The 26,031-nt window shown below is 35.2% G+C and overlaps 1 protein-coding gene across 7 annotated transcripts; it reads right to left on the bottom strand.

The window, feature by feature from the left end:
• Positions 1 to 241: 241 nt before the first annotated feature.
• Rab3-gef (Rab3 GDP-GTP exchange factor) lies at positions 242 to 25,865 on the bottom strand. 7 transcript variants are annotated; one of them, XM_072902913.1, is made up of 34 exons: positions 25,721 to 25,865; positions 22,221 to 22,475; positions 21,885 to 22,053; positions 21,630 to 21,795; positions 21,139 to 21,319; positions 20,753 to 20,910; positions 20,350 to 20,650; positions 19,638 to 19,970; positions 19,481 to 19,513; positions 18,973 to 19,085; positions 18,045 to 18,766; positions 17,540 to 17,778; positions 16,828 to 17,019; positions 15,174 to 15,569; positions 14,961 to 15,029; positions 14,674 to 14,874; positions 14,361 to 14,562; positions 14,003 to 14,098; positions 13,776 to 13,915; positions 13,545 to 13,703; positions 13,229 to 13,420; positions 13,005 to 13,092; positions 12,683 to 12,819; positions 12,191 to 12,331; positions 11,276 to 11,420; positions 11,004 to 11,133; positions 10,525 to 10,741; positions 10,184 to 10,456; positions 9,654 to 9,833; positions 6,895 to 6,903; positions 3,042 to 3,114; positions 2,834 to 2,880; positions 2,266 to 2,417; positions 1,862 to 1,973 (listed from the first exon to the last, which is right to left on the bottom strand). In XM_072902913.1, the coding sequence occupies exons 2-33, from the start codon at positions 22,314 to 22,316 to the stop codon at positions 2,307 to 2,309; spliced, it is 5,709 nt and encodes a 1,902-aa protein (XP_072759014.1). In that variant the 5' UTR covers positions 22,317 to 22,475; positions 25,721 to 25,865; the 3' UTR covers positions 1,862 to 1,973; positions 2,266 to 2,306. The 7 variants fall into 7 exon arrangements, with proteins under 7 accessions (XP_072759007.1, XP_072759009.1, XP_072759008.1 ...); XM_072902906.1 differs by lacking the exon at positions 2,266 to 2,417 and having other exon boundaries at positions 242 to 1,973; positions 25,721 to 25,864; XM_072902908.1 differs by lacking the exon at positions 2,266 to 2,417 and having other exon boundaries at positions 242 to 1,973; positions 21,139 to 21,310; positions 25,721 to 25,864.
• Between the last annotated feature and the right edge of the window lie 166 nt (positions 25,866 to 26,031).

The raw sequence follows: 26,031 nt of genomic DNA, 5'->3' as shown, positions 1-26,031 counted from the left end.
ATCCTCTCTCTTTCTCTCGCTCTCTTTTATTCTTAGAAATGCACTTCTCTCCAACTCAGCTGATGAACGAGCTCTAATATGTATAATCGTATTAAAAGACGAGAAATAAAAATTGATGCTGGTCGTACCGCTTACTATATCGCCAATTATTATTTACAAATCCTATACCTTTTTACAAATATCTATACGCTTCTTATACGTTACAAGAAAATATATCATTTCTTCTGATATCTGTATGTAACGTACGCTACAGTTATTTCACGCTGAGTTCGCGACTAGTGTATATATATCTTTCCTAAGCTGGTCTGTCGTTTCTTTTTATATTGTTTCTTTTTTTACGTGTATACATATTTAACATAACAAATATCGAAAAATGCGACAAAGAAAGAAGGACAGTATTAATTTTCGTGAGAAACATATCTTCGCATTCTTAATGTTGATTCTGACTATCGCGATCGCGATTTCGTTGCTAACGCAGTTTCCGATACTTAATTACAACAATTCTAATCGTAAGAAAACACAGAATGTAAATCTTCACGGTATCAGAAATGTGTCATCTTAGGTTTCGAAAACATTTTTTTTTTTTTTTTTTTTTTACAGAATTACATTATATTACATATAATGCCTAGAACTTTGGGAACATTACATGTACCCTAAAACGAGCTCTACGAGCTGTCGAGGGAAATTCTTTTTTTTTTCCATATTCGAAACCGTACAAAAGAATGACTACCGTGCAAGTTATTCGAGATATAGAACGATATAAGTATGTTTTTCTACACATCTTACGCACAACAGATTTTCCCTAACATTGCGATATTTTATTCAGTACAGTCGACGAAAGGAATATAAATCACCTAAAAATTCGATTAGAAACGTAAAGAAAGGAAAGATAGCGAAAACGGATAAAAGTCACTTGACATTATCTAATATTTCAGTCACAAAGTTTAAATATCTAAAAATGACAAGAGTAATTTCGTACGCGGTAATTAAAAAGTTTGCGAGTTAATCGCACGATTTGGCGTTTGTCACTCGACATCAACCACTCTTGCTTCAAGATACGAGCTAAAATAAATATTTTTTTTACCATCGCAAAACGATTATAATTACGATCTCTATATGCGGCGTATATTATATAAAATTGTACCGCCAATTACGAATAGTTATTGTATTTAATTGCTTTAGGTGACGCATACACGCGTGTCCACGTGTACGCGAATGAATACAAGAATAGAATAGTTATCACATTAACTACGCAAGACTAACTCCGAATAAAAATTTGCGCCGTAAGTCTAATATTAACGAATTGAACTGAGAATAGATATGATTTTTTTCACGTTTTTTTAATTATTACAATTTTTCACGAAGTGATTTCACTTCCGGAAAGGAAGAGCGTTGATATGGCGCCTTTTTGAAGAAGAAAAAGTAGAAGAAAATATATTTCTTTGAGAAAGTAGAATGTTACCATTATTTTGCCCACATTCGATCGAATTTCCAAATTAATTGTGAGAAGGATAGCGCACTTATACCCAGGGTAAACAGGCGTAAGGGGCGCAACTATTTTTGTCGTGGATGCTAATGAAGGGAAGCGAGTGTCTTTGCCGGCGTCAGTGTTGACGGGGATAAGGGTCCAGCTGTGTATTTCTGTGCATTTGGGTTGTTACATTGCTCGATTGGGGTTGCTCTTGTCTCTGTTGTTGATGGGGATGCCGAGCTTGATGGTGCTGCTGCTGCTGCTGCTGTTGATGACGTTGATCATTCGGATGCAAAGTGTGCTGCTGCTGCTGCTGCTGCTGCTGCTGCTGCTGCTGCTGCTGCTGCTGCTGCTGCTGCTGCTGCTGCTGTTGTTGTTGTTGTTGTTGTTGTTGTTGTTGGCGTTGTGTGTGTTGCTGTTGGCCTTGTTGTTGCTTTCGTTGCTCCGAACCAGCCGCCACGTAAGAAAATACGCACAGAACAGCATAGCAGATATCAGATGCCTATGGAGGAATATTTTACGTCGTTATATAAATATTACGCAAATTATTCGCAATTTCTTTATAAAAAATGTGTAAAAAATTTCGCGGACCTAATTTATTTTCGGAAAAATTAATAGAAATACATATATTAAATTTTATGTATATATTATTCAAGTTTGAAAGAAATTTTAAATTATTCCAAATTATTGTCCAAAAATAAAAGTTGATTTATAAAAATTTCTCCTCAACGTAATTTAGAAAACTGCAAATTAAAATGTAAAGGTTTATTTAAAACAATTGAAAAAGAACTTACGTGAAGTATAAGAAATGATAAATAACTTAGGAATAAGAGCTTCATGAGGTGTCAGTTTCGCGCTTATGTTTGTGACGACTCTCCAACGGGAGTTTATGAAGAGTAAATGCAACAGAAAATATTCTATGCAAGCAGCGAATCGCCTCTTCAGCCTGTCACACAATACACAAAGCTACAGATGTGTGGTAAAAGCGGAAAAAAAAATTAAAAGTGATAACATAAAATGTGTATCTCTTAACTCTTTTTTAACGCAATTTGAGATTATTCATGTTTGGATATGTTCAATCAATTAAAAATTCAAAAATGTACTTGTACATAATTTAATCATATTTTATGTATTTATTAAGTGCTCTTTGACATAAGTATTCTAAAGTATTATTATATACGATTAATAAAATAAATGTGACTTTGATAGAATTAAATTACAATTTTGTTTTCATAAAAACGCAGACATTTTATTCTACTTTATTTCCTCTAAGAACAAGTATCTTTCTTTTTCTCTTTATTCCGAAACGATTATTCTATATTTATGTAAAAAAAAGAAAAAAATTATGAAATATGTACTCACCATTTGCGACTTATATTTACGTTGAATTACTTGTCTAGTTTTAGGATCTGAAACAGAAAGGTGCTTGATAACATATCGACGTATCGAGGCTACAATTTAATTTGCGGAAGCGTGAATCGCTATCGTGAATCTCTATTTTTCACGAGGTATCTCTACGGCGTATGTAAAAGCGTATGTGAATCGAAGCAATATTCGATGTGTCACTTACTGAATTCTTCCAAAACAAAGATTCCATCCTTTTGAGTAAAGCACTTGCGGATATGATCGAGTCTTACAAAAAACTGCAAATAACAATCGGTTTACGTTAGTGTTCTGCGCCTCGCGCATTACGGATCTGGATCTACTCGATCATGCACACTTCTGACGATTCTCTATGGCTTAATTTATTGTTATGCGCCGATCTAACGATATCAATTGTATGTGAGTGTGTGTGTGCAGACAGCTCTTTAAAAGGCGTGACGACGATTATTGTAGAGATTGTGACGATAAGCTCATTCGACGACAAACGTCTATTTCACCCTTCGAGCGCTAATCTTACGAATGAATTATTTATATAAAATTGATTTCGTAAATTTATAAATTTTATGATTGCAAATTTCTTCATTATTTAATTTCGGATAATTTTTTTATTCAGAATTTAGACGCATTCGATGGGTGTTGCACACAAAAAGTGTATTTCACGTACTATCGCACCTATATTGTTTGCCTTATTTAATGTACGTCACCGTACAAAATTACGCATAAATAATTATATAGTAATAAAATTGCATATCGCTCTCTTGTATATAATTTTCTTTATTTAGAAAAATTATATCTTTTATTTAGTATCTAGTTCTTTTTTTTTAAATATAAAATTTAAAATTATCTTTTTATTTATCATTAATAAGATATTAAGTACGGTGATGTACATCGAACAAAAAGTTATTAGTTGAGTTAGTTTTAGTTGTAGCACATCTAGAATAGTAATAATCATTATTATTATACGTCGTTTATGAGACAGGTATAATTATGACTTGCATAGATTAAATGCCAAGCAATACTCGTACAGCATTATTGCGAAAAAATAATATTTCTTCCATTTTCCTAATAAATATATGGATGTTTCGTTTTAAATAAATTTAAACTCTTGCATAATTTTATAATTTATAATAATAAAATAATAATTTACATTTTTATACTTTTGCGTAATTTTTTAAATTATCTTGATATTCGCGTCTTTGATTTCAAGTATACATATATATAATTTTGTTTTTTCGAACTATCTCCGTGAGAATGAAAGATCTCTGTAAAAACGGAGACTGCATTAAAAAATAATCTCGCTGCGACTACAGCCACGTGTGACAAACATCGTTTTATGATATATATGTTACATTTAATGCATAATATATTCAAATCGAAACATGTCATTCATTACACGTGTAAAAATGTACGAGTTTGCAAACTGTAGAAAGAAATGAAATTGTATAGATAACTGAAATCTTAATTTTTTTTTTTTACATGCAAATGTACATTTCTTTTTGATAGCAATACAATCTCTTCGTAACAGCATGCTTAATCTCGCTACATTTTAATCGCAAATTTAGCAGTGAGCAATAAATAATATTTTCTCACAAAACTCAGCTTTTGCATAAAAATCTTCGAAAAATAGATTTTATGGATTATAAAACGGAAAAAAATGAAATATTATTAGAACAAAATTAGTATAACATGCGATATTTGAAAAAGAATCAAGTTTGAAGAAAAATATATTTAAAAATTCAAGTTTTTTTTTACATAAAATAGAGTAATCACAGCAATCATGCCATATAAAAATATATTGAGACAGGTGTATTTTTATGTCAATTGTAGATTAATGAAGCAGATTGATATTACAAGAGAATTAAAATCTACCAGAAAAGTGACTGCTGAGTTTTGTAAAAATGAAAAAGCCAAAGCGACGTATAAGCAATCTAAAATTTATTCTACCACTAAATATGTATCAAAGACATCATGCATTATTTAGTAGTCATAATCTCAATTTGTAAGCGAGAGACTAGCGGCAAAGCAGCAGCGACGACAAACAGCAGCAGCAGCAGCAGCAGCAGCAGCAGGCGCATCAGCGAAATATAGCGGCAGGCAACTCTGGAGATGGCCTAAACTCAATCGTAAAATGTCACTGATTGCTTAGCGTCGATAACTTGCTAAATGTGCAATTGTATCATCTAATACAGACCGACGTGGACGTGGTTCGATCGACAATGATGCACGGTCGTGATATACATATATCGATCGTGGGGGGGGGGGGGTGGGGGGGGGTCAGGGTGTTAGTAGAGATCGAGAAAAGGGAATGACGGGGGATGATATCATGATAACGAATGTTCACTCTTGTCAGGGGGGGGGGATGTATATCGGAGAATCTCGGTTACAATCGTAAACAAGGTCGTAAACAAGGAACATTATGTTAGCAGTGCCATGCCAGAAAAGTGTAATAATAATATATCGTGGCGACAAGGTTGAGGCTACCGCGAGCTTTTTCGTCACGATGATCTCGGAGATGATCCCCTTTGATACGATGTCGAACGATCACTAGACAGCACGAGGAAAAAACTATTGCTCTACTATACATAACTAGCAGTGTGTAGGTAAATTCCGAGCGATATACGAGTGTGTTATGACCGCGTATAAATCGGGTAGCACATTTTATACGACTGTGTCTTATTTATTTCGAATAAATATACGCGTATATTTAAATCTGAAGTTTCAAAGAGCTGTTTACGTTTTCAGATCTTTTATTTATTACTGTTTTCTACAACCGTATTTATTTAATATAAATCTGCAAAGAAGCACGGCAGATTCTCTCGCGATTAATTATTCAGTGTTATGGAAGAATTATTTGTAACTCGAATAATGTGTTTAATTCATTCCTTCTAATTATGTGGGTCAATTGAATTTTGCGTAACACCATCTAATTTCATCTGTTGAGAAATATCACCCCCGATTTTACTGGTCGACGTAAAAGAAAGAGACAGTTGACGTCTGATTGTGAAAGGTACTACGCGAGTATATATATATATTGCTATAAAGTATATAGTTTATAGTTGCACTCTGAAATTTTACACAAAGAGTTGGCTTTTTATGAGCCATAAATTTTACAACACACTTTTGCCCTCACAAACACACAGATCGACTTTTACACACATTATGTTTTATTTGCAAACTACAATTCGCTAATTCCTTTTTTTTTTTTTTTTTTTTGTGTTCAATTCAAAATCGAAATTAAAAAAGAAAAATAAAGCAAAGATTCGCGGAGTAGAATTATTTTCAGAAATTTGATAGAAAATCAGGATACACTTTTACATTATCGATTTTCGAATGAAATTGTGACAAACATCATCATATTATCGCGTCTCGAGCGATAATGATAACGAAAAATTGGAATTGATTCTTTTTCTCGACGTATTAATCCGCGATTACCGAAAAATACGATGTGTAAATATACGTAAAAGCTGTAATGATGATCGTGACGTAATGATACTGTGTATACTTTCATGTACGAGTGATTAGGCTATATAGATATATATATAGTTGCATTGTGTGTGCAAATCGAACATCGCTCTACAAGTTGCACTAAACACTACTTACAAATATTTCATCTAAACGATATACAATATATAAAGTATGTTGTCGGACTTTTGATATATATGCGGCAAACACTGTTCTGCATTTCATTGATCATTACTGAATACCTGAATTTAGGTATCAGCGCTTTACGCTATATATATATATCGTAACGGAGATACATATACGTATATATATATATTACAACTAACACCGATCGATCGTAGAAAAAACAGTAAAGATATAGACAGAGCAGATCAGTGAATTCGAATGCAATTTAAGAATGTAGGTAGATATATATAGTATATAATGGTATATAATAATAATAATAATAATAATATACGGCCAAAAGTAATGGTAAAAATAAATAAGCATCTCCGGAACACGGCCAACATTGAGTATATTATATAGTCATATATACTGAATTTATATAACAAACAATGACTTATATTGTGATTTGATACCTCGAAATCCTGTTTGCCCAGCCGCGCAGGGCAATGTCGATGGACGGGACAAGAAAACAGAAAACAGAAAAACAGAAAATTAAAACCCTTGGTAACAGCATTTATCCACTCAGTTAAGATATAGTATATATATATATATATGTAGTATAGAGATAGAGATAGAATAGATAGATAGAGCTGTACACGATGATATTACAGCTACATTTTATCACCTAACGTCATGGCCAATCGGATAAACAGCAAGGTATATATATATTCATTGTTCAAGGACCATCTCAAAAGTTCCCCAAGCTGAGAAAAGTCTATCATCCCGATCATCCAGAGAATGGATATATATACGGAATCCCGAGCGCGTAATATCCCATGGATATTTCGTTATTCGCGCGAGATTCTGCCAATATTGTATATACATAGAATGAGATATCCGCGATCCGTTTATCGGTCGCGATAAAGTAATAAGCAGCCGGAGTAAACAGTGATTTGTGTATGGTCGCGATATTTTTTTTTGTCGCACTTTACACATCTTCTTCTCTTCTCTTCTTCTTCTTTTTTTTTTTTTTTTTTTTTGTTTTTTTTTTTTGTTTCTCATCTCGAGCCACGAATAGACTTTCCTCGCGTATATATGACCACGACAGATAAAAGAGTTGTTAGACTTATGGAAAAAATATAATAGCATCCAACATTCAATACAAATGATAAGATATAGGAGTATAGTGTTCAAAAAAGACAATCTTATATATATATCGCCCTATACCTTATTTCCTATATATATATATAAATGTATAATATGATATATATAAATGTAATATAATATATATAATTATATATATAATATACAGATAAAAGAGTCTGCAACTGCACATCGAGCTTCCATGCAAGAAAACATTGATTATATAACGCCTGAACACAATATATTATCTAGTAAAATAACCGAGAGAATATCGGTATCGTGATTTCAATCGCGAGAAATTAATCAGAGATTATTCAGAATTTCCGAAATATTTAGCGACAAGTATAACTTTTCTTCCGGTTGAGAAGGAGTTACATATGTGTATGAAATGCGTTATGTGCGTGTAAATATATGGATCATCCTATTCCCAATAGGGCCCACTCGTTGTTATTTGTGATTGTCCTGCCATCCACGAGATAACTAATCATTGGGGCATATTTTTTGTCCGAATTAAATAATTTATTGAATATTTTTATTAAAAGCAAATAAAATAAATGCGCAAAGCTTAGGTGGACCATATTCGGGTGAGGTACCATGACGTGTGTATACAGAGTGTCTCAGATTAAGTGTGCTTTCTTTCAAAACTACAGTTTTCTTGATTAATTTTGAATTAATTTTTCATTCGACAATTTCTATTGACAATTTTTAGACAATTTTTTATTATTTTTACAATCTCTTCTTTTTCAAGACAAACTAGAGATATCTCAATATTGACATTATTGATTTGAAAATAGTGTTTTATATATTTATAATATAAATGCATCCAAAAATTATATTAATACATTCAGATTTAATTTGCAGAAACCATTTCATTATCTTCAGCGTGTATAATTAATAAACCGGTGCATGAATATACTTTTATCAGAGAATTAATTGAACTTAGTGATTAAAAAAATCTGTTGTAATTAAAAGAAAACACGCGATCGTTGCAACATCCTGTGTATACGCACATAGTTATGTTTGTAGTGTCTGTTTCTCTTATTGAAGTGAGAAATTGATATCTTCTTATTTTTTCTATATAGTCACTCTAATTGTACCGATATAAATTTATGTTAGAAATACGCGTAAAGTATGTAATTTTCACGGATTATTTCCTCGTGAGGTATAAAGAAAAAAAAATCCTGATATCATACATAAACCTTTTTTTTTTTAATGAATTTGAGAATAAATCAAGTGAATATTTTTGCCGGGCAAACTACCTTTCGACGAGCTCGATTTGTCCTATCACGGACCACGTGATAAATCACAGTACAAAGATATAAATTAATTAAGCAGATTGTAGTGGATAGCAGTGGGAGATAATATTGAGTGGTCCTTGCATCAATGCAATAATGAAAAAAAAACACAGAGAGAGAATATATATTCGATGATCGAGAGAATATGAATGGTAAAAATAGGTACAGAAACGACGAGATTTAACGTTGTCGCGTGTTTGTACATTTCTTTTTCTCTTTAATAAAAAATGTCCCATTTTTTAATATTTATTCAGCATCGAGCAATGTTATATATCGAGGTATTATTAATGCTACCTCGTGATTGCATTTATTAAACTTAAACAAACAACATTTTTTTCTCTCTTTTTTTTTTTTTTTTTTTTTTTTTTTTGAACGAACTCATAGCTCGTGGTAACATAATATATTCTCTGACATATATTTGATCTGGCTGAAATAAATATGTTATATTATACGCATTGATAAAAAGAAGTAAAACGATAGCATCGGCCAGAGAAGATACATTATATATATAATCGAGAAATATGGTATTTTATAACGCGCGAAAGATGATAATAATTATCAAATCAAAGTCCTAAATAAATATATATGATATCAAATGCGGTTCAACATGACACAAACAATTGGACGTAAAATATAAAAGAACTATATATATATAAATATATTTATAAATGAGTTTGCACAATCCTCGAGAGAAAGAGAGAGAAAGAGAGAGAACCGAACTTTCGATTCTTCTCTCACCGCAATCACAGCCGTAAGAGGAATGTGCGACTTTTATACGAATGTGCGAGTCATACCTTGCTGTTCGCGAAGAGAAGACCGACGCCTTCCATGCAAACCTGCAGAAGTCCACCCTCGCCCGTTCGCATGTCCTGCACCGGAAACTCGCCGCCGAGTTCGTAACCCACGTTCGCGCCTCGTCCGCGAGCCGCCGCCTTTTCCATAGCGTCCTTTATGCAATAGTACACATCCTTACACTGAAAAATGATCGTTACATCTTCATTACATGTCTGATATTTTCTAGACAGCATCTAGGTGCAATCCTTAGATTTTCTTCTTTCGTCTAATTTGAAGTATTATATATATATATATATATATATATATATATATATATATATATATTTTTTTTTTTCTTTTCTACCTATATTTAAAAATAAAATTATACATATTTGGAATTTTATAAAATTTACATTAAAAAAATTAATTTATTTTACACATTTTTTTAAGTTTTTATTCTGTTCTCAGATAATAAATGTTTTAAAATTATTCAGAAATGTTATATATATATATAGAATAAAAGAAAATTTTTTTCTTTTTAGAGACATACCTTCTTGGTGTAATATTTGTGTAATTCCGTATCGTTGCCGCTTCTCCTCCACAAACATAAAACCTTATTCTTCGGGCTATATGTCATATTGACCACCCGTTCGTACCACCAGCGCTCAACTATCACACCGTTTACCGATCTCAGCACGAGACCATCGTGGCGGACCTCGAGGAACCGTAGGTCACCCTCAGCATCGTCCCCCGAATGTACAGTGAACGATTGTCGGTGCATTTGTCGTGACGTCAGAGGCTTCAGGTCGATGTCATTTCCGTGCTGGGAGAAAAAGAAGAACGCGGGTTGGTCGCTTACAGTTCGTTGACAGTTGCTTACAGGACACTTACGAGATTATTTATTTGATCCAGAAGTAGATTCAATTCCTGACTGTAGATGAGGCCGATGTGACTCTTGCCCAATAATCTGCGCACTTTTCGCTTTAATTCCCCTTTGTCGACGTTCAACATCACCAGAACGGCGGTAAGATTATGCAGCAGAGTGCACAAGAGTCTATCTTCCTCGTGTTCCAACCTTCGTCTTTCGCTATCACTTAAACTCTTGTATCTGTATCGTGTAATATTTTTTAATAATATTTTTATATTAATAAATTAATATCAATATAAATATTAATAATTTTTATATTAAATTTTTTATCTTTTTGTGGTCACATTATTATATTATAATATATCATAACATAAATGAAATAAAATCAAAGTTTACTATATTTTTCTAATTTTTAATTTTGAATTAAAAATGTGATCTTATTATTTATTGTTCAAAATTTGTGTTGTCTTATTTTCGAATATTTTATGAATATTCTTTTTACCTCTCCACCATCTCTCCAGGCCCTTGGTCCATGCCCATCATGTCGCGTTCCTGCGACACAGCGTCTAAAAAGGCGTCCTCCCAGAATTGCATTTCGTCCCACAGGGACGATCTGTCCTTCCCAAGCAGACCTAAAAAAAAATTACGATAACCGTTTCGATTTCAAAATTTATTAATACGCGAGAAAGTGATCAACTTTGTAAATATTCGCAAACAATCGTGATTGCTATGTCATTTGGGATATTTTTATCCGGTTGTAAAAAGAATGTATACCTTCGAAGAGATATGTTCTCGCAGTTTCTGGACTCGGTAAGGTTGTGGTAGGTATCAAACTTCCGCCGTGGTAACGGAATCCGGTACTCAGAGATGATTTGCTGGACCAAACGCTGCCGGAACGCTGCTTACCTTGCCGAGGAAACTAGAATCACAGAATCGGTTAAGAACGACATTAATTGTCGTCACAAGGATAAAGATTCTAATCGAAATCTATAAAAATTTTAATGAAGCAATAATACATATATTTTTCAAAAAGAGAGAATATCTCTTTGCTCGACCTCTTTGATCGATTGGCATTCAAGCTAGAAATTTATTCACAACTATTTGCGACATAATGCCATCTCTCTACGGTCAAAGGGTAACTTGATTAGGTATGGAGACACTTGGTTGCGTATCACGTATGTAAGAAAATTTATTTTCAAATATGATTGTAATTTAAATTGCAGTGAGAGATACGTCACCATTACCCTTCGATAACAATTCTCTATGCGGTCTATCAGCGTCCATTCGTGTTCCTGTCTAATGAATGAAAGGTATTGGTGCGACTCGAGTGTTCGGAACTACAAGAAGCTCATGTTGCGTCAAGTCTCAACTACACATCCGAATAGGCCGAGTGTCAAAGGAACTTAAGGAACTCTAAACTTATTTCCTGAAGTGCTTAAGCATTCGAGTGTCATACTATTCATTAATTTTGCTAATATACAACATACATGTCACATGAAAGTTACACGATCTGAATAATGATTATATGCATCGAGTTGAACTCTGTCATCGATTAATTTTACGAGAATGGACGATGCTATTAGCGTTGTGTTGCATTGCGCTCTACGTGATATATATATATATATATATAGATATAACAATTATATAAATGTACAACTATATGTAAAACTAATTCAGTAGATAATTTACATTGCCTTGCTCGACCTCGCTATCTGACACGGTGCTTCGGAAGGAAGCTTGGTGCGCTTGCCGAAAAGCAGGATTAGTGATAATGCTACCTCCATCTGTGGATAAAGCTTCGCTGCTTCCCGTTCCACCACCCCGCCCACTCTAAAAAACACATGACACGTGTGCGTTGCACGTTACAATCAAACGTCAAACATTTATTATGTTTTTTTTTCGTTACTGGTTGTAGGAGGAACCACACTAAAGAAGCTGTCAAGCCGATAGCGTATACATCTATTAAAAAAAAAAAAAAAAAAAAAAAAGAGTTACTCTTCTCGTCTGTTTTAGGATGGAGGCGTGTATAATATCAGTTTCAACAATTGCGCCTTTCCGGTATTATTGCAACACCTGTTATATAAAAAGACTATCCATCAACTTGAAACTGGAGCTTAAAATAAATATTAAAATAATATTATCTGAATATAGTTTGAGATATGAACTGGAAATTCTTTCTACCTCCGAATCAAACGAAGTGAGTTTGCTTAGAAATTTCCCCTTCTTCGTAAACATGTCTAGAAACATGTCCGTAGTCGATTGACTCGTGTCTCCCGTCGGCGGTGCTTGTGGCATGTCCAAATGTACTTGCGGCAGTTCTGATGTTTCCCAAAAAACATTATCAATTTATAATATGCATTTATTTACGTGTCAAGCATTTTTAAATCGACAAGTTCGATGTTCGTCTTAAAGTTTAACAGAAATAAATAATTCATCTCACTTATAGTAGTGCAATAAAAATTAATACAAATTTTCTTATGTATTTAGAAAGAGAGATACATACCCGATTTTTGCGTACTATCTGTAAAATCAGGTGGATTTGGAGATTGCGGTGATTTCAAGTTTTCTCTACTGCCGAACGGACTAGATGCCTGTAAAATACAAGTGTGTATTTTCTCTCATTATTAAATATATATGCAAAAATTTAAATAAATATAAATTTTAAATTCTTTTACATCACATAATTTATAGACGGATAAAATATATGCCTATTGAAAATTAATATACCTGCGACATCAAAGAACTGTCGAAACCACTTTCAGACAGATCTTTGCTCCAGTAATGCGTGTGAGCGATTTCCATCATTTGGAAGACAGAGGCCATCCCGCCTAATCCGAAATTATTATAGGTGTGTGCAAGACCATTCGTTACTGCTTGAAGGCACTTTAACATTCCCTTATACACGGGTTTCGATATGGGCTGTGAAAGATTAAAGCAAAGCAAATAGTATTTAATATGTATGAGAATAAATTTAGCAAATGATAATGTACTCTTTTAAATAATTTATATGTCTGAAAAGTAAAAAATTAAATGAAAAATTTACCACATCATCAATATGATCATCCGGACTAATTTTTCTATTTAGACCCTTATTCAACTTCGTCACGACCAAATCTCTATAATTTTCATCCTCCATTAGCTTCTTCAATCTGTTCAATTTGAGCCAACCAATACCTTCGCCGGCCAACACTTGTGTCACCACCTGAAAGAGATTCGTCGGAAGAATTAAAATTAAATAGAATGATTATGCGATAGTTAATATTTAAATACGTACATCATTCAAGAAGGCTTGATTGTCGCTATTTGTGCTAGAACGTTCCGCGTTTTGCATTCTCTGCGCGTCTTCCTGATTAACTTTATGCGACGAATGTTTTATTAACGAAGAACGTTCAACTAATCCCGTTTTTCCTGCAACTGTCAATATACATATTTATACTATGCTGTATGCAAACTTTATTTTCAGATTTGAAAAATTAATCGTAAAAATGTCATTATTCGTACCTTTAGGAAATGGTGCAAGAATCGGATTTATCTTCTCTTTCGATTTCTGATTCTGCGGGAAGAAGCTACTGCCTCGATTAGAATTATTTTTGCTACCTGTAAGTTTGATACAATTTTATTGTTTTTCTTTCTCGATGCACTAAACCGTTAATGACTACCATATAACGCTAAAATTTATATCGCACGGAGGAAGTCAAAGAAATTAACATAAATTTTTTTTATAGAAAAATATATATTTTCTCCTCTAGATCCCATATTTTATCACATAACATATATATGGTACTATAAATTTAGAATTATTCTTAATTATTAATTATTAATGAATCGTATAATTCTCGATAGAAAAATATGAACGTACCAAACAGATCGCTAAACATACTGCTGGTCTGCGCGGCAAATCCGTTTAGATCGCTACTAATATTGCTGAAAAAATCCCGCCCGACACCAGTCCGCGTGTCCGACGCGACCAGCTGATTGCTGACCGAATCCTTTCGCTGCTGCGTCATATTGGGAGACGGTGGTGCATGTACTGGCGATTGTTGCTGCGATTCTCCGAGACCCTAAATATAAACAAATTACATGGACAGATGTCTTGGATAGATTTTTCTTTTTACGGTATCATTTAAAAATGCAAGTCTACAAATCTAAAATTTTAGATTTTTTTTCTGTACCTTGAGCAAACCCTTCTTCGCGGCGACTTCTTTGGCACTTTTTGTCAAGTCTCCCAATGTGCTCTTGCCAACATACGTTAAATCGTCCAAAGTATTTTTACTGACACCCGCTGCAGTTTTGCTGGCCTCTAGCGCGGTCTTGGACGCTTCTTGCACCGATTTGGTGGCCTCGCCCATCGCTTTCTTAGTTTGTTGAGTTAACTAATCGGAATGTCAAAAAATTCGCGATTAAGCATACATTAATTTTATCAACGTTGTATAGAGGAGAATGTTACAAGAAAACATACTTGTTCCAGCGGCGCGAACAGACTATCCTCGCCTGCCTCCGTAATTTTTTCTTTCGCCTGATGCTTGAGCTACGGTGGAGAGTAAATCGAATAAACAAATATCATCAAGAAAAATCCAACTATGATATAGTCATCAATGATACAAAGTATTCTAAAAAACGAACACTAGCACCAGGATATCTCATCATCATGAAACGCCTTCCTTGTAAATACCTTGTCCATGTGTGCGAGTAGACCGTCCTGACTGCTCTGTCTCGTCGTCTCGCGTACCAAGTCCTTGGCTTGGCTGGCGATCTGCTCGAACAGAGAGCCCTGCGAACCCTGTCGGAGAACACCGTTTCCGGTGGCGGTGGTGCTGGTGCTGGTGCTGCTGCCACCGCTGTTTTGCCGTTGCACCGTGCTACTGTCGTTCTGTTTCTGCGAGATCGGCGATCCGGCCGACGACTGACGTTGAAGCTGAAGCGTCATCGACGCTTCGTGATGATGATCGGTGACGGCGCTTATTTGTCGCGGAAGAAGAGGTCCGCCGGTGGTGCTGAAGCTGGAGGCCCTCGCCAGGACGTTGCCGACGCTCGGCTGACGTTGTAAACCCGGCCCGGTAGGTGGTACCTGGAAAAAAGTACGCGAGCATTCACAACTATTCTTTATTCTCTTGAAGAAACGAACATTCTTCTCTCAAAAAATCGAATACGCGAATCTCTTCTCACCTGTAGCTAGAAAATTTTTATATCGTCAACATGAAAGAGAATGCAAGACGGTAAAAAATACATATACATGTAACATCTTAAATATTTTGTTATTAATATAAATTAATAATATCAATATATAAACTATGTGTTATATATAATAGAAAATGTTTTAACTAGAAACGTAGGATTTTAAAAGGCTCGAAAATTATTTTAATAGAAATGCTTCTTTTCTTTCTCTAGAACGTTACTTATTAATTGATACATAACTTATGAAATACTTATATGTAATATCTTAATATTTAAAATACGGAACAATAAGGTTTAGTCATGCTTCAATACAAGACGTCACGTTAAAGCGTACAAGCTTAGATAAAAAATATACTGTACTTAACGATATAACTTATATCTATAAAGAAAGTCATTATTTTTACTGTGATTTAAATAGTGCATCATATTTGTATGTGTATGTATTGAGAATATCGATTGTGTTTCTGAAAATTTAACTTATTTAACTCATAATATAATTAAATTTACACATAACAGTTAAAATTCGTGAACCTGTGTCGTTAGAAGAGAGATGAGAAAATATGTATGTAAATGTATCTGTATATTTTATGTAAATGACATTTATGTGAAAAAACGTGTAATATTGTACGACTATCTCAATATGCAATAATATATCTTGAAGAAATAAAGAGAAAATAATGTGCAATATAATAAATCGTGTATTCAAGCTGATAAAAAAAAATGGTGCGATACACAAACTAGAAATCAGAGAAAAAAAATTTATGAAACTACATTTAGTGCCAAATATGAATGGGATCTGTACGTTCGTTTCTTCAAAGATGAGCATGCAGCAAAAAAAAAAAAAAAAAAAAAAAAGTAAAGGTGTCTAGAAAGAGGAAAGAAATGTAAAAATAAGTCACAAACGATTCTCGAATTTTGGATATAAAACAGAAATCAAGAATGGAGAAGCTGACATTCTCTTCAAACAGATATATATCCTTGACGAAAAATAGGTAAGAAGAAGAGGAGATGACGAGGACAAGCATTCCACATACTTTCACAAATTCCTCCCGTTCAATCCATCTATCATGCATCAACCCGAAGTGTTAAACTCGAGCGTAGAGACATTCGAATGACAGAGTAGTTAAAGGTAACATGGAGATGAGACTCACAGGGGTGACATATCTACTGACACGCGAGGTCCTGTGAGGAGCGGCAGGACGTTCAGTTTCGTTGAGCGAAGATTGAGTGCTTAAAGATCCCATCCCTGTGAACTGTCCTACCGAACTTTGCGCGCTCAGGATTGTGCGCGGTGTTATTGTCGACGCGGAGTCTGACTCAAAGCTACCACCCTCCTCTTTATCCTATGATCAAGTAATTCGTTAGCATACTAATCCGACATTAATTTATAAATCATCATAACGTATTTTTTTTTTTCAGTGTCTTTCTTTTTATCGGTTTCATATAGGAACCACCTATCACGTGCGCCGATGTAAAAAAAGTTTACCAATTATTTTAACGATATCAAAAAAAATATTTATTGTTAGTAATATAAAAAGAAAACCAATTACTTTCGATGTAAATTATGATGAATATTATCAATCTTAAAAATTTTTAATGATATAAAATTTTACTGTTATGTGTTTCTTATAACAATAATCAAGAAAATCAATTGCTTTTAATTTTTAGATTTTTAGATTTGTCGCGTGTGTGTATATATATATATGTATATATATATATGATTGCACAATGTGATTACATATATATAAGTTATCCTTAAAGTATCATTAACATATAAAAAGTAGTGCATATAGCGAAGGAAAGAGAGAGAGAGAGAGAGAGAGAGAGACAAAAGAGATTGCGAAAAAACACTTATACACTTACGTTAGTAGACTGCGAGCTTTCGTGAACTTTCGGATTTAATTCAAGCTCGGAATCCCTGTTAAAGCTCGGACTGCTCAGATCGCTGTGACTAGAAGAAGTGCTCGGTGGACTCTCGGGTCGTACTGGCGAATCTTCTTCCACTCCTGGATATTGTAGGGAACTCGGAGGATTGTAGACGTTCTTCGGATCCACCGAGAGTGACATTTGTTGGGGTTGGCTCATTTGTGGACAATTGTAACCTACGTAAAAAAAAAAAAAATTAAACATTTAAAAATACAATAAATAATTACGATACTAAATCTTAAATTATATTCAAATATTTAACCGCATAATTTTCAAACATTTATATCAATACAATATCACATGTATTGATATGATAAAAAAATGAAATAATACAAAACAGGTACATTTTAAAAAGTATTATAATATTAAAATTTATAAAATCATTTATAAATTTTATTGCAGGACAAGTAGAACCTTTTCTCTTTCATCCTAAAATACTTGCCTGGCGATAGATCAGACGAGGCCATTTCAGAGAGTAAATCGCTCAAGGAGGAATAGGAGGAACTCGTGCTTTCGGCACCCTCTGAGTCGGAGCCGCTCTCGTCCGTAGGTTGGCTTTCGTGCTCCCTCATCGCCTTCAAGGCGTTCGCCAGGGAGCTACTGGAGTCCCAGACGGGAAAGTAGATCGGTTCGAGATTGGTCGCGTACCAGCGCGGCTTGTCGCCGATCTGCGCGGGATCGAACACCCCTGTCTGCACCCGGAGGAAAGCCACGTTGCTCGGGGTGAGAGACCACTCGGCCAGGAACTCGACCGCCTGTGTGCGCGCAAACTTGTTGAGGAAACTACTCTTCCTGGGTCGCGAGCGAAGGAACGAGTTGATCTGGAAGGCGACCACCGGCCGGGGGTACAGCCGCAGGGTGCGCGTATGCTCGGTAAAGTTGGCCAGCAGGTTCTGCGAATTGAAGAATCGCACCATGGCGACCCGCGTGGCAATGTCCACCGAGTCCACATCGTTTCCGTAGATGAACGGATTGAAGGGCGCCGGACTTTGTCCGACCGCCTTCAGCGGATACGGGCCGGCCGGCCCGGATCCACCGACCGTTTGCGACATCGACGGCCGACGAGGAGGACTCGACGAAGAGCTCACGCTCGGCGAATTCAGCGGGATGTGCTGAATGTGCATGCACTGATCGACGCTCGGTCTGTGCTTCGTCGAAGCTACACTGTAAGATAATCGATTTTATTAAAATGTTCAAACAAGCAATTAATAAAAGATAATTTATATATATATATAGATTAACAATTTTGTATTAAAAAAAAAAAGATGAAATTCGTCGACAGTTACAATTTGACTTACTCTATCGTTAATAATCTTATTGTTACTCTGATATTAATATCTATTTAAATAGATGAGAAAATTAAATTGTACCTTAAAGTGGACTGGTGCGATGCAACGCTCTCTCTCCTACTTGGTGCCTGAAAAGAGAGACGTGACGAGATGTCCTGAGGGAGCAATGGTGGGCCTGTCAGACTGGCCATCGCCTGGAAATTTAATTAAATGGTGAATAAATTGAATTAACGCTTGCGGCTTATTGCGACGCTCATTGTTCTATTGCGGTTTTATTTCTAAATCTACTTCCACTAAACCACCTAGTCTACGAACAAAAAGCGGTGAGGGCGATTTACGAAATAATGTTTTTTATCTAATATTGACTAAAAATTTTCGACTTTTAACGAAAAGAGAAACTGCAAATCTTTTTTTCTACGATTGCTATTTCTATTTGCTATTATTTATAATTTTTATTCTAGTACTTTGGTAAAGGCGTGTGGCGCTACTAGAGTCGATTCGACTCTTACGTGATAACATCATGCATGCCGCTAACTACGAAATAAAGAATATGCCATTAAGCGGACTGAGAATTGTAATAAATATTTACACCAGAGCCAACTTGATCCATCAGTTGCATTGCCTGCGATGAGGGTAATAAGTCATTAAACACGTTTCATTCTTCGTTTAATATTCGTTTTCATTTTATAGTTATGAAAGTTTAAGAGAGCTTATATCGTCAGTCGCTGCAGACGATCTTGTATTACCTGTTTCAGATGATTCTTCAAGATGGTACCCTCCGGTTCCGGCAACGGCGGTAGACTGTCTTCGCTCAAAGCACTCGGTGCCGTTATTTTATTGCTATCCAAATCCACAAGCCAAATATCATCAGGCATCCTAAAGTTCTTTTTATACAGCAGGAAGGACGCGGGTATGCCAATCACGAAGGGTGTCGGCGCGAGCAGTAATTGTTCCGCGCAACTCATGCACGTGGGTAACAAGGGTATCGCGGGAAACATGTATTCTAACGGGTAGATCATCGTGACGAATGCCATGACTGACATAGACAGAGCGTTGTAATCTCGAGACTGAAGTACGATCTGAAAATTAAATTTCAATTACGAGTTTCATCCGTTCACTAGATATATATAATAATGTCAAAGTACATATTTTATTAGACGGTCAATGATATATTTTTTCAACGTTAATGATATATTTATTCTTTTTATATTTTATTTATATGTAATAAAGGCTGAAAGGCTCACAAATTAAAATTACGGGAAAACATGAAAGCGCCAGATGAGGGAGCGCAAATAAAAACAACGTTTTGTAGTAAAACAATCAAACTTTATTTTCAATTGAAAATAATTGAAAATAAAGTCTGATTGTTTTACTACAAAACGTTGTTTTTATTTGCGCTCCCTCATCTAGCTCTTTGTGCCTTTCATGTTTTCCCATTATTTATATATGTTCGTGTACCTTATTCTCCAAGAGGATCAGCGTGAGAACCTTCAGACATATGTCGACGCCGAGTAGCTCTAACGGTAGATGCAGAGGAAAGTCGACTAGGGTGAACCTGGTGTGATCTGGCAAGGCGAAGCACAACGGAGGCTGCAAGTTGGGCGATATTATCTCGACCTCGACGCGTGTCTTCGCCGGAACAGGAACAGGGCTACTGAGCAAGCGTAATATCCACGTCTCGATCTCTCGAACGTCATGAAGCACGATGGACGGCGTATCCCCCAGAGCTTGGCCTGTAAGAACGCTCCATACCGTGTCTCTGTAAGAAAGGATTTTGCGTTTAATGGATTGTAAATATTTTCACAAAATATATATATATATATATATATATATATATATATAAGGTGAGATCTTAATATACCTGTTGGTCTGTCGAGAAGCTCCCACTTTTTGCGGTGAGAAACTCTCGTTGCACGCGTCGATGATCTTCTTCAAAACGAAAAGACATTCCCGGAACATTGAGAAGAACGGATGATGCGAAATGATGCAGAGCGAGGTCAAGGAATGATTGCGAACCCTCTGTCGAAAATATTATAAAATACTCTGTGAGCATCGGTTAAAGAAAAAATAAAAACTTGTCTCTAATTGTTTTAAGACGATAGAATTTTTAAATAAATTATTCTTCATAATAATAATTATTTTTTCTAAATAAAACTTTTTATAATATATAATTATAAAACATTAATAATAAAAGTTATTTCATGCGCAAGATACATTAATCGATTAAGGATGATAAAAAATATCGACCTGACGTCTTCGAGAAGCACGTGGCGATGGGGAATGACTGCCGCCGCTCTCGCTGTCTCCGCTCGGTGCGATGAATTCCAATCTCGGAGCATGGGGGACTTGCGGGGTATCGGAATCCCTTCTGCTGCTGGAGCAATCTCTCTCAGAATCACTAGGACCTACCGCACTGCTCCTATAGTCGCTATAACGAACGGCTAGAGATACAGTCTTATAAACGAAACGCTCGAACTATCGATATTATACACGCGAGTCACTTAAATCGTTTTTAAAATATGCAAACTTTTTTAAATTTTAGATTACAAGTTTTAGGAAGGCTTTCTTGTTGTTTATTTTAGTGTTATTACGTGTCAAAGATATATAACAGAACTATTTAATTTTTATAATTAAATTAATAATTTAATTTTATAATTTTATACTTTTTTTTTAATTTTTTCTTTAGTCGATTGAAGAGATTAAACTGAGAAGGAGCAAATAATTATAAGCCATTTCACCTAGAAAAAGCAGAATCTGTGCTTCTCTCCATACTTTTCCTCCAGCTCTCCCTTCGAAACGTGGTGTTGTATTTTTCCCTCTTGAGCGAAATTCCTCCACCAGCTACGACCCCCGCCCTCTCCATAGGTCGATAAAAATTCACGCAGATCCCGTAGCGCGTTCTTCCTGCATTTTTTCCAAATAATCTTTATGTATAGACTTTGACAATTTTATATATGCAACGTATATATGCATGTATGGAAGAGATGTCGAACCTGAATCTTTATCAGTAAGAGTAAAGGTGAAGGATGTCGCCTCTCGTAAGGCCGTGCGTTTCGGTCCCACGCTACTGCAACCTTCCGGTTGGCAGAAATAAACCATATCCAAAGGCAGAGGAAAATCCTTGTGATCCTCCACCGGATATCTGCGTAGCAATTCCGGGACCTATCGAACAGTAAAAGATTGTTATATATTATCTTTTCTTTTTAATCAAATTTCTCTTTTATATTTCAGGTTTTTAAGAAAATAAATATACAGATTTACTTTATACATTAATCGCGATTTTTTGTAGATGTAAAATTTTGCAAAGCTTATTTCCAAGTGTACTATACCTGTACGGGCTGACGAGAGGCAGCAGGCGTTCTGATCCCCACAATAGCGAGATAATCCACCAAACGGGGACACAGAAACTTCTTCTGTATATCCATGATTGTGATTTATATATATATATATATATGTATATATATATATACAGCTGTGTCACCGCTGTACACAATATATACAGAACAGCCGAGCCGCTGAACTCTCTTCAGGATCGTTTTCAACTTGAATCATGATTGTACCATTATCTCGTTTATTTATTTCACCTGCGAATAAATAAATCGGGTATTTACACAGTTAATTAACGCTCTCTCTCGTTTCTCCTATTTGTAAAACATTTTCAAACGATTAAACTTTTGTCACCCCCGAGGAGAATTAAATTTATACCAGAGGTGTCCTACTTTTTTGTCTCATTATCTTTAATGGTGGATCTTTCGACTAAAGTTCGACAATAATTTCTTAGGAAAATGTCTTGCCGGTGATTATTACTTTTATCTTTAGACAATTAAATTTCACAATATATAAAATGTCCTTAAAATAAGGTCGAGATTAATTAAAAACTATATAATTACATTAGGATAATTATTTCAGAACTGCGGGACACGTTTATTATAAATTAACTTTCTTAATGACGGAAAGTTTTCCGAAACACAAGGGGAAAACGGAGCTTGAGGAAGAACGCAGAGGAATGAAGGGACCGTAGGACAGCAGTCGGAATGACAACTCCGAGAGATCGATGATTCCGAAGACCCAAAAGGATATCTGTGTAAATTTATACCAGAGATATCCCACTTTTTTATCTCATTATCTTTAATAGTGGACCTTTTGAGTAAAGTGACAATAATTTCTTAGGAAAATGTCTTTCCGGTGATTATTACTTAGGGTAAATTAGGATATGATGGCCATAGGCTGTAATTTTTCCAATAATCGCTAGTGAGCTTTTTTAGTCATTATCAAAGATAATCGATATTTACAGTAGTTTATGTGCATACATTGTTCGAAATAACGATATTATGAATCTAATAACATATTTTTACTACCTGCAAAGTTTTTCATGTGTCCACTAAAAACTGTTCCAACGTCGAATAAATTACAGTTAAGCTATACCGTAATCGACGTTAGATATATTATAAAGATATGTAAATTGTTATATTGACCTATAATTTTTATTTTCGTTTTCACTATTTTTTTATAAATATTATGGCCATCTTTCCGTCACTATGGTCATCTGTTCTTTAAAAGTTGGTAAGATGGCCAACGCTTAAGTTGTACTATTTTGATAATATAAAATTTCTATTAAATATTTTCCTTTTAATTTCGATAATATTTCATAATTTAAGCTTCAGTGAAAATAATTTGCCAAACACTATTAAAAAATAATAAAAATAAAAGTATGTTCTTTACATTTTAAAAAACCATGGCCATCCTACCCGAGTTTATCCTATATCTTTAGACAATTAAATTTCACAATATATAAAATGTCCCTAAAATAAGGTCGAGATTAATTAAAAACTATATAATTACATTAGGATAATTATTTCAGAACTGCGGGACACGTTTATTATAAATTAACTTTCTTAATGACGGAAAGTTTTCCGAAACACAAGGGGAAAACGGAGCTTGAGGAAGAACGCAGAGGAATGAAGGGACCGTAGGACAGCAGTCGGAACGACAACTCGGAGAGATCGATGATTCCGAAGACCCAAAAGGATATCTGTGTCACCGTGTCGAGAGCGAGTGCGGGTATTGCATGCGCGCGGCGACCGGTGCCCCGTTTAATTCTCTCGCGATATCGAGCTCATATTTCGCGCCGCATAACGCGAGGAAGCGAACGTCATGTGTGCACACGAAGCCACGTATTTCCGTGTGATTACATCGTACTGTCGACACGACAGGCGATTAACGGCAGGAACAGTACGCGGACTTGACGTTCGTTAAAGCCTTTTACAACGCAAAATCGACGTTAAAGAACTTTTCCGCTTTTCCGAGCGTTTTACACTTGACTGAAAAACTCGCTAGAGATGATTAGATCCTTTTCCGTTTTTCTCGTTATTTAAACGTTTTTCAGACGTTTCTCTGATATTCGCCTTGATGCACGAGAGGCGATCAATTTGAGAATTCAGTGAATTAATTTTGCTTTATATGAGAAAAATTTGAGAAAAGTTTAAGAGTAATATTTTAAGAGAGTTGAGAAAGTTCGGTTTAAAAATCAATTTTTCCTAAAAGTGAACTACATCGTAGTAAATCCTTCAATTTTAGAATAATGCATTGAATGATGAAGAAATTAAAAAAGTCAATTTTAAAGTTTAAATCATGTCATTAAATCAGACATTAAATTTTTCAATTTTAAAGAGATATCCATATATAGCTTTCATGTATATATATATATATATATATATATATATATATATAAATTTATTTGCGATACTCGAAATCGATAGCACTAAAAAGGTTTCCAATTTCATAATTAAAAGTAGAAGCTTTTGCACATTAATCTAAAAGATTATGCAAGTTGGAAAATTCTATAAGCGAAATCGATATATTGACGCGAAGGAAATGTTTTAATACGGCAATAAAATTGACTATACAATTGATCGAGGTGGAAAATCTCTTAGAAAAGTTTGTTATTAAATCAAATATCACAGTGAACAATTCATTATGCAAACATTATGTAAAATTGTTAAACTTCTCGAGCGCATTTTAGTTACAATTACGCAATGTTTCTGAAATACGAATGGAGTTGCCGAGAGGTGCAAAGACACGAATAATAACAACGAATTATTTTCTCTCGGAGATCGGAAAGTTTTGTACTCAGCTGCGATATTAAATGCATGGTTTACCATCTGTGGCCAACCTGTTTTGATAAGACGTACACGATAGTACTGACCTTGTCGAGCTGCTACTCCGAAGTGAATTCGATCGTAATATCGACTCGAAATACGCATCGATCTTAATAACTTTAAAATCATGGAGAAAATTCGATTAATTAATTTGGAAAAATCTGCTTTAATTTTTGATAGAGCAAGAAAAGCTTTTAATACCGCGATTTTACACAATTTTAATGGAAAATGTGTAATTTCTTACCTCGCGATCCAGAAAGAAAAAAAAAACACATCGATTGTTTCGAAGAGATTAACTCACTTGCGCGGAAATAGATAAAATTCAATTAATTATTTGCGAAAGTTGATTTGCGGAAACCACGCAATATCGCATCGATAAATTAGAAGAACTAATCGAGAAAACTAATAAACGAGCTCTATCAAAAAAACTACTTTTATTTTTTCGATACTCGGGAAAGCTCTTTAAACTCACACAAATTTCAATCGATTTCAAATACGAAAAAGAAAGAAAAAGACGCATTAAAAATTCGTGGAGGAAAAAGTAACTCAAGATTGCTCCGCGTTAGATCGAGCTCCGTTTCTAAAAAATAATTTCCCGTCCGCAAATCGCGGACGCGAAAAAAAAAAGAACGAAAAAGGAGAACGTTTTCTCTCTCGTCGCTTCCACTTACATTTTGCAGCGCACGTTAACGTGGAGAACCACCGCACGTCCTCGTCCGATCGCCATGCGAACGACAGGCCGACGACGATGTTCCGCCCGCATCAGCCGAATGGCGATATCGCACTGGCCGACGCGCCCCGGAGATCCCGCAGCCGTCCCGACGTCGGCGCCGTCGCCGATCGTTCGCCAGAGATGGTTCGCCAGGCAGGCGCAGACGTCTTGGGCCTCCAGTAACGGCGCTAAACTACCCGATTCCGCTCCTCCGAAACTGAATTTCCGTGCACGTTTTTTTTTCTTTTTTTCCGTCGAACCGCATTATCG

This window comes from Anoplolepis gracilipes, chromosome 12 (assembly GCF_047496725.1).
Source record: "Anoplolepis gracilipes chromosome 12, ASM4749672v1, whole genome shotgun sequence".
Taxonomy (NCBI): Eukaryota; Metazoa; Arthropoda; class Insecta; order Hymenoptera; family Formicidae; genus Anoplolepis; species Anoplolepis gracilipes.
The sequence above is the reverse complement of the archived record's forward strand: the minus strand, read 5'-3'. Positions and strand labels throughout refer to the sequence as shown.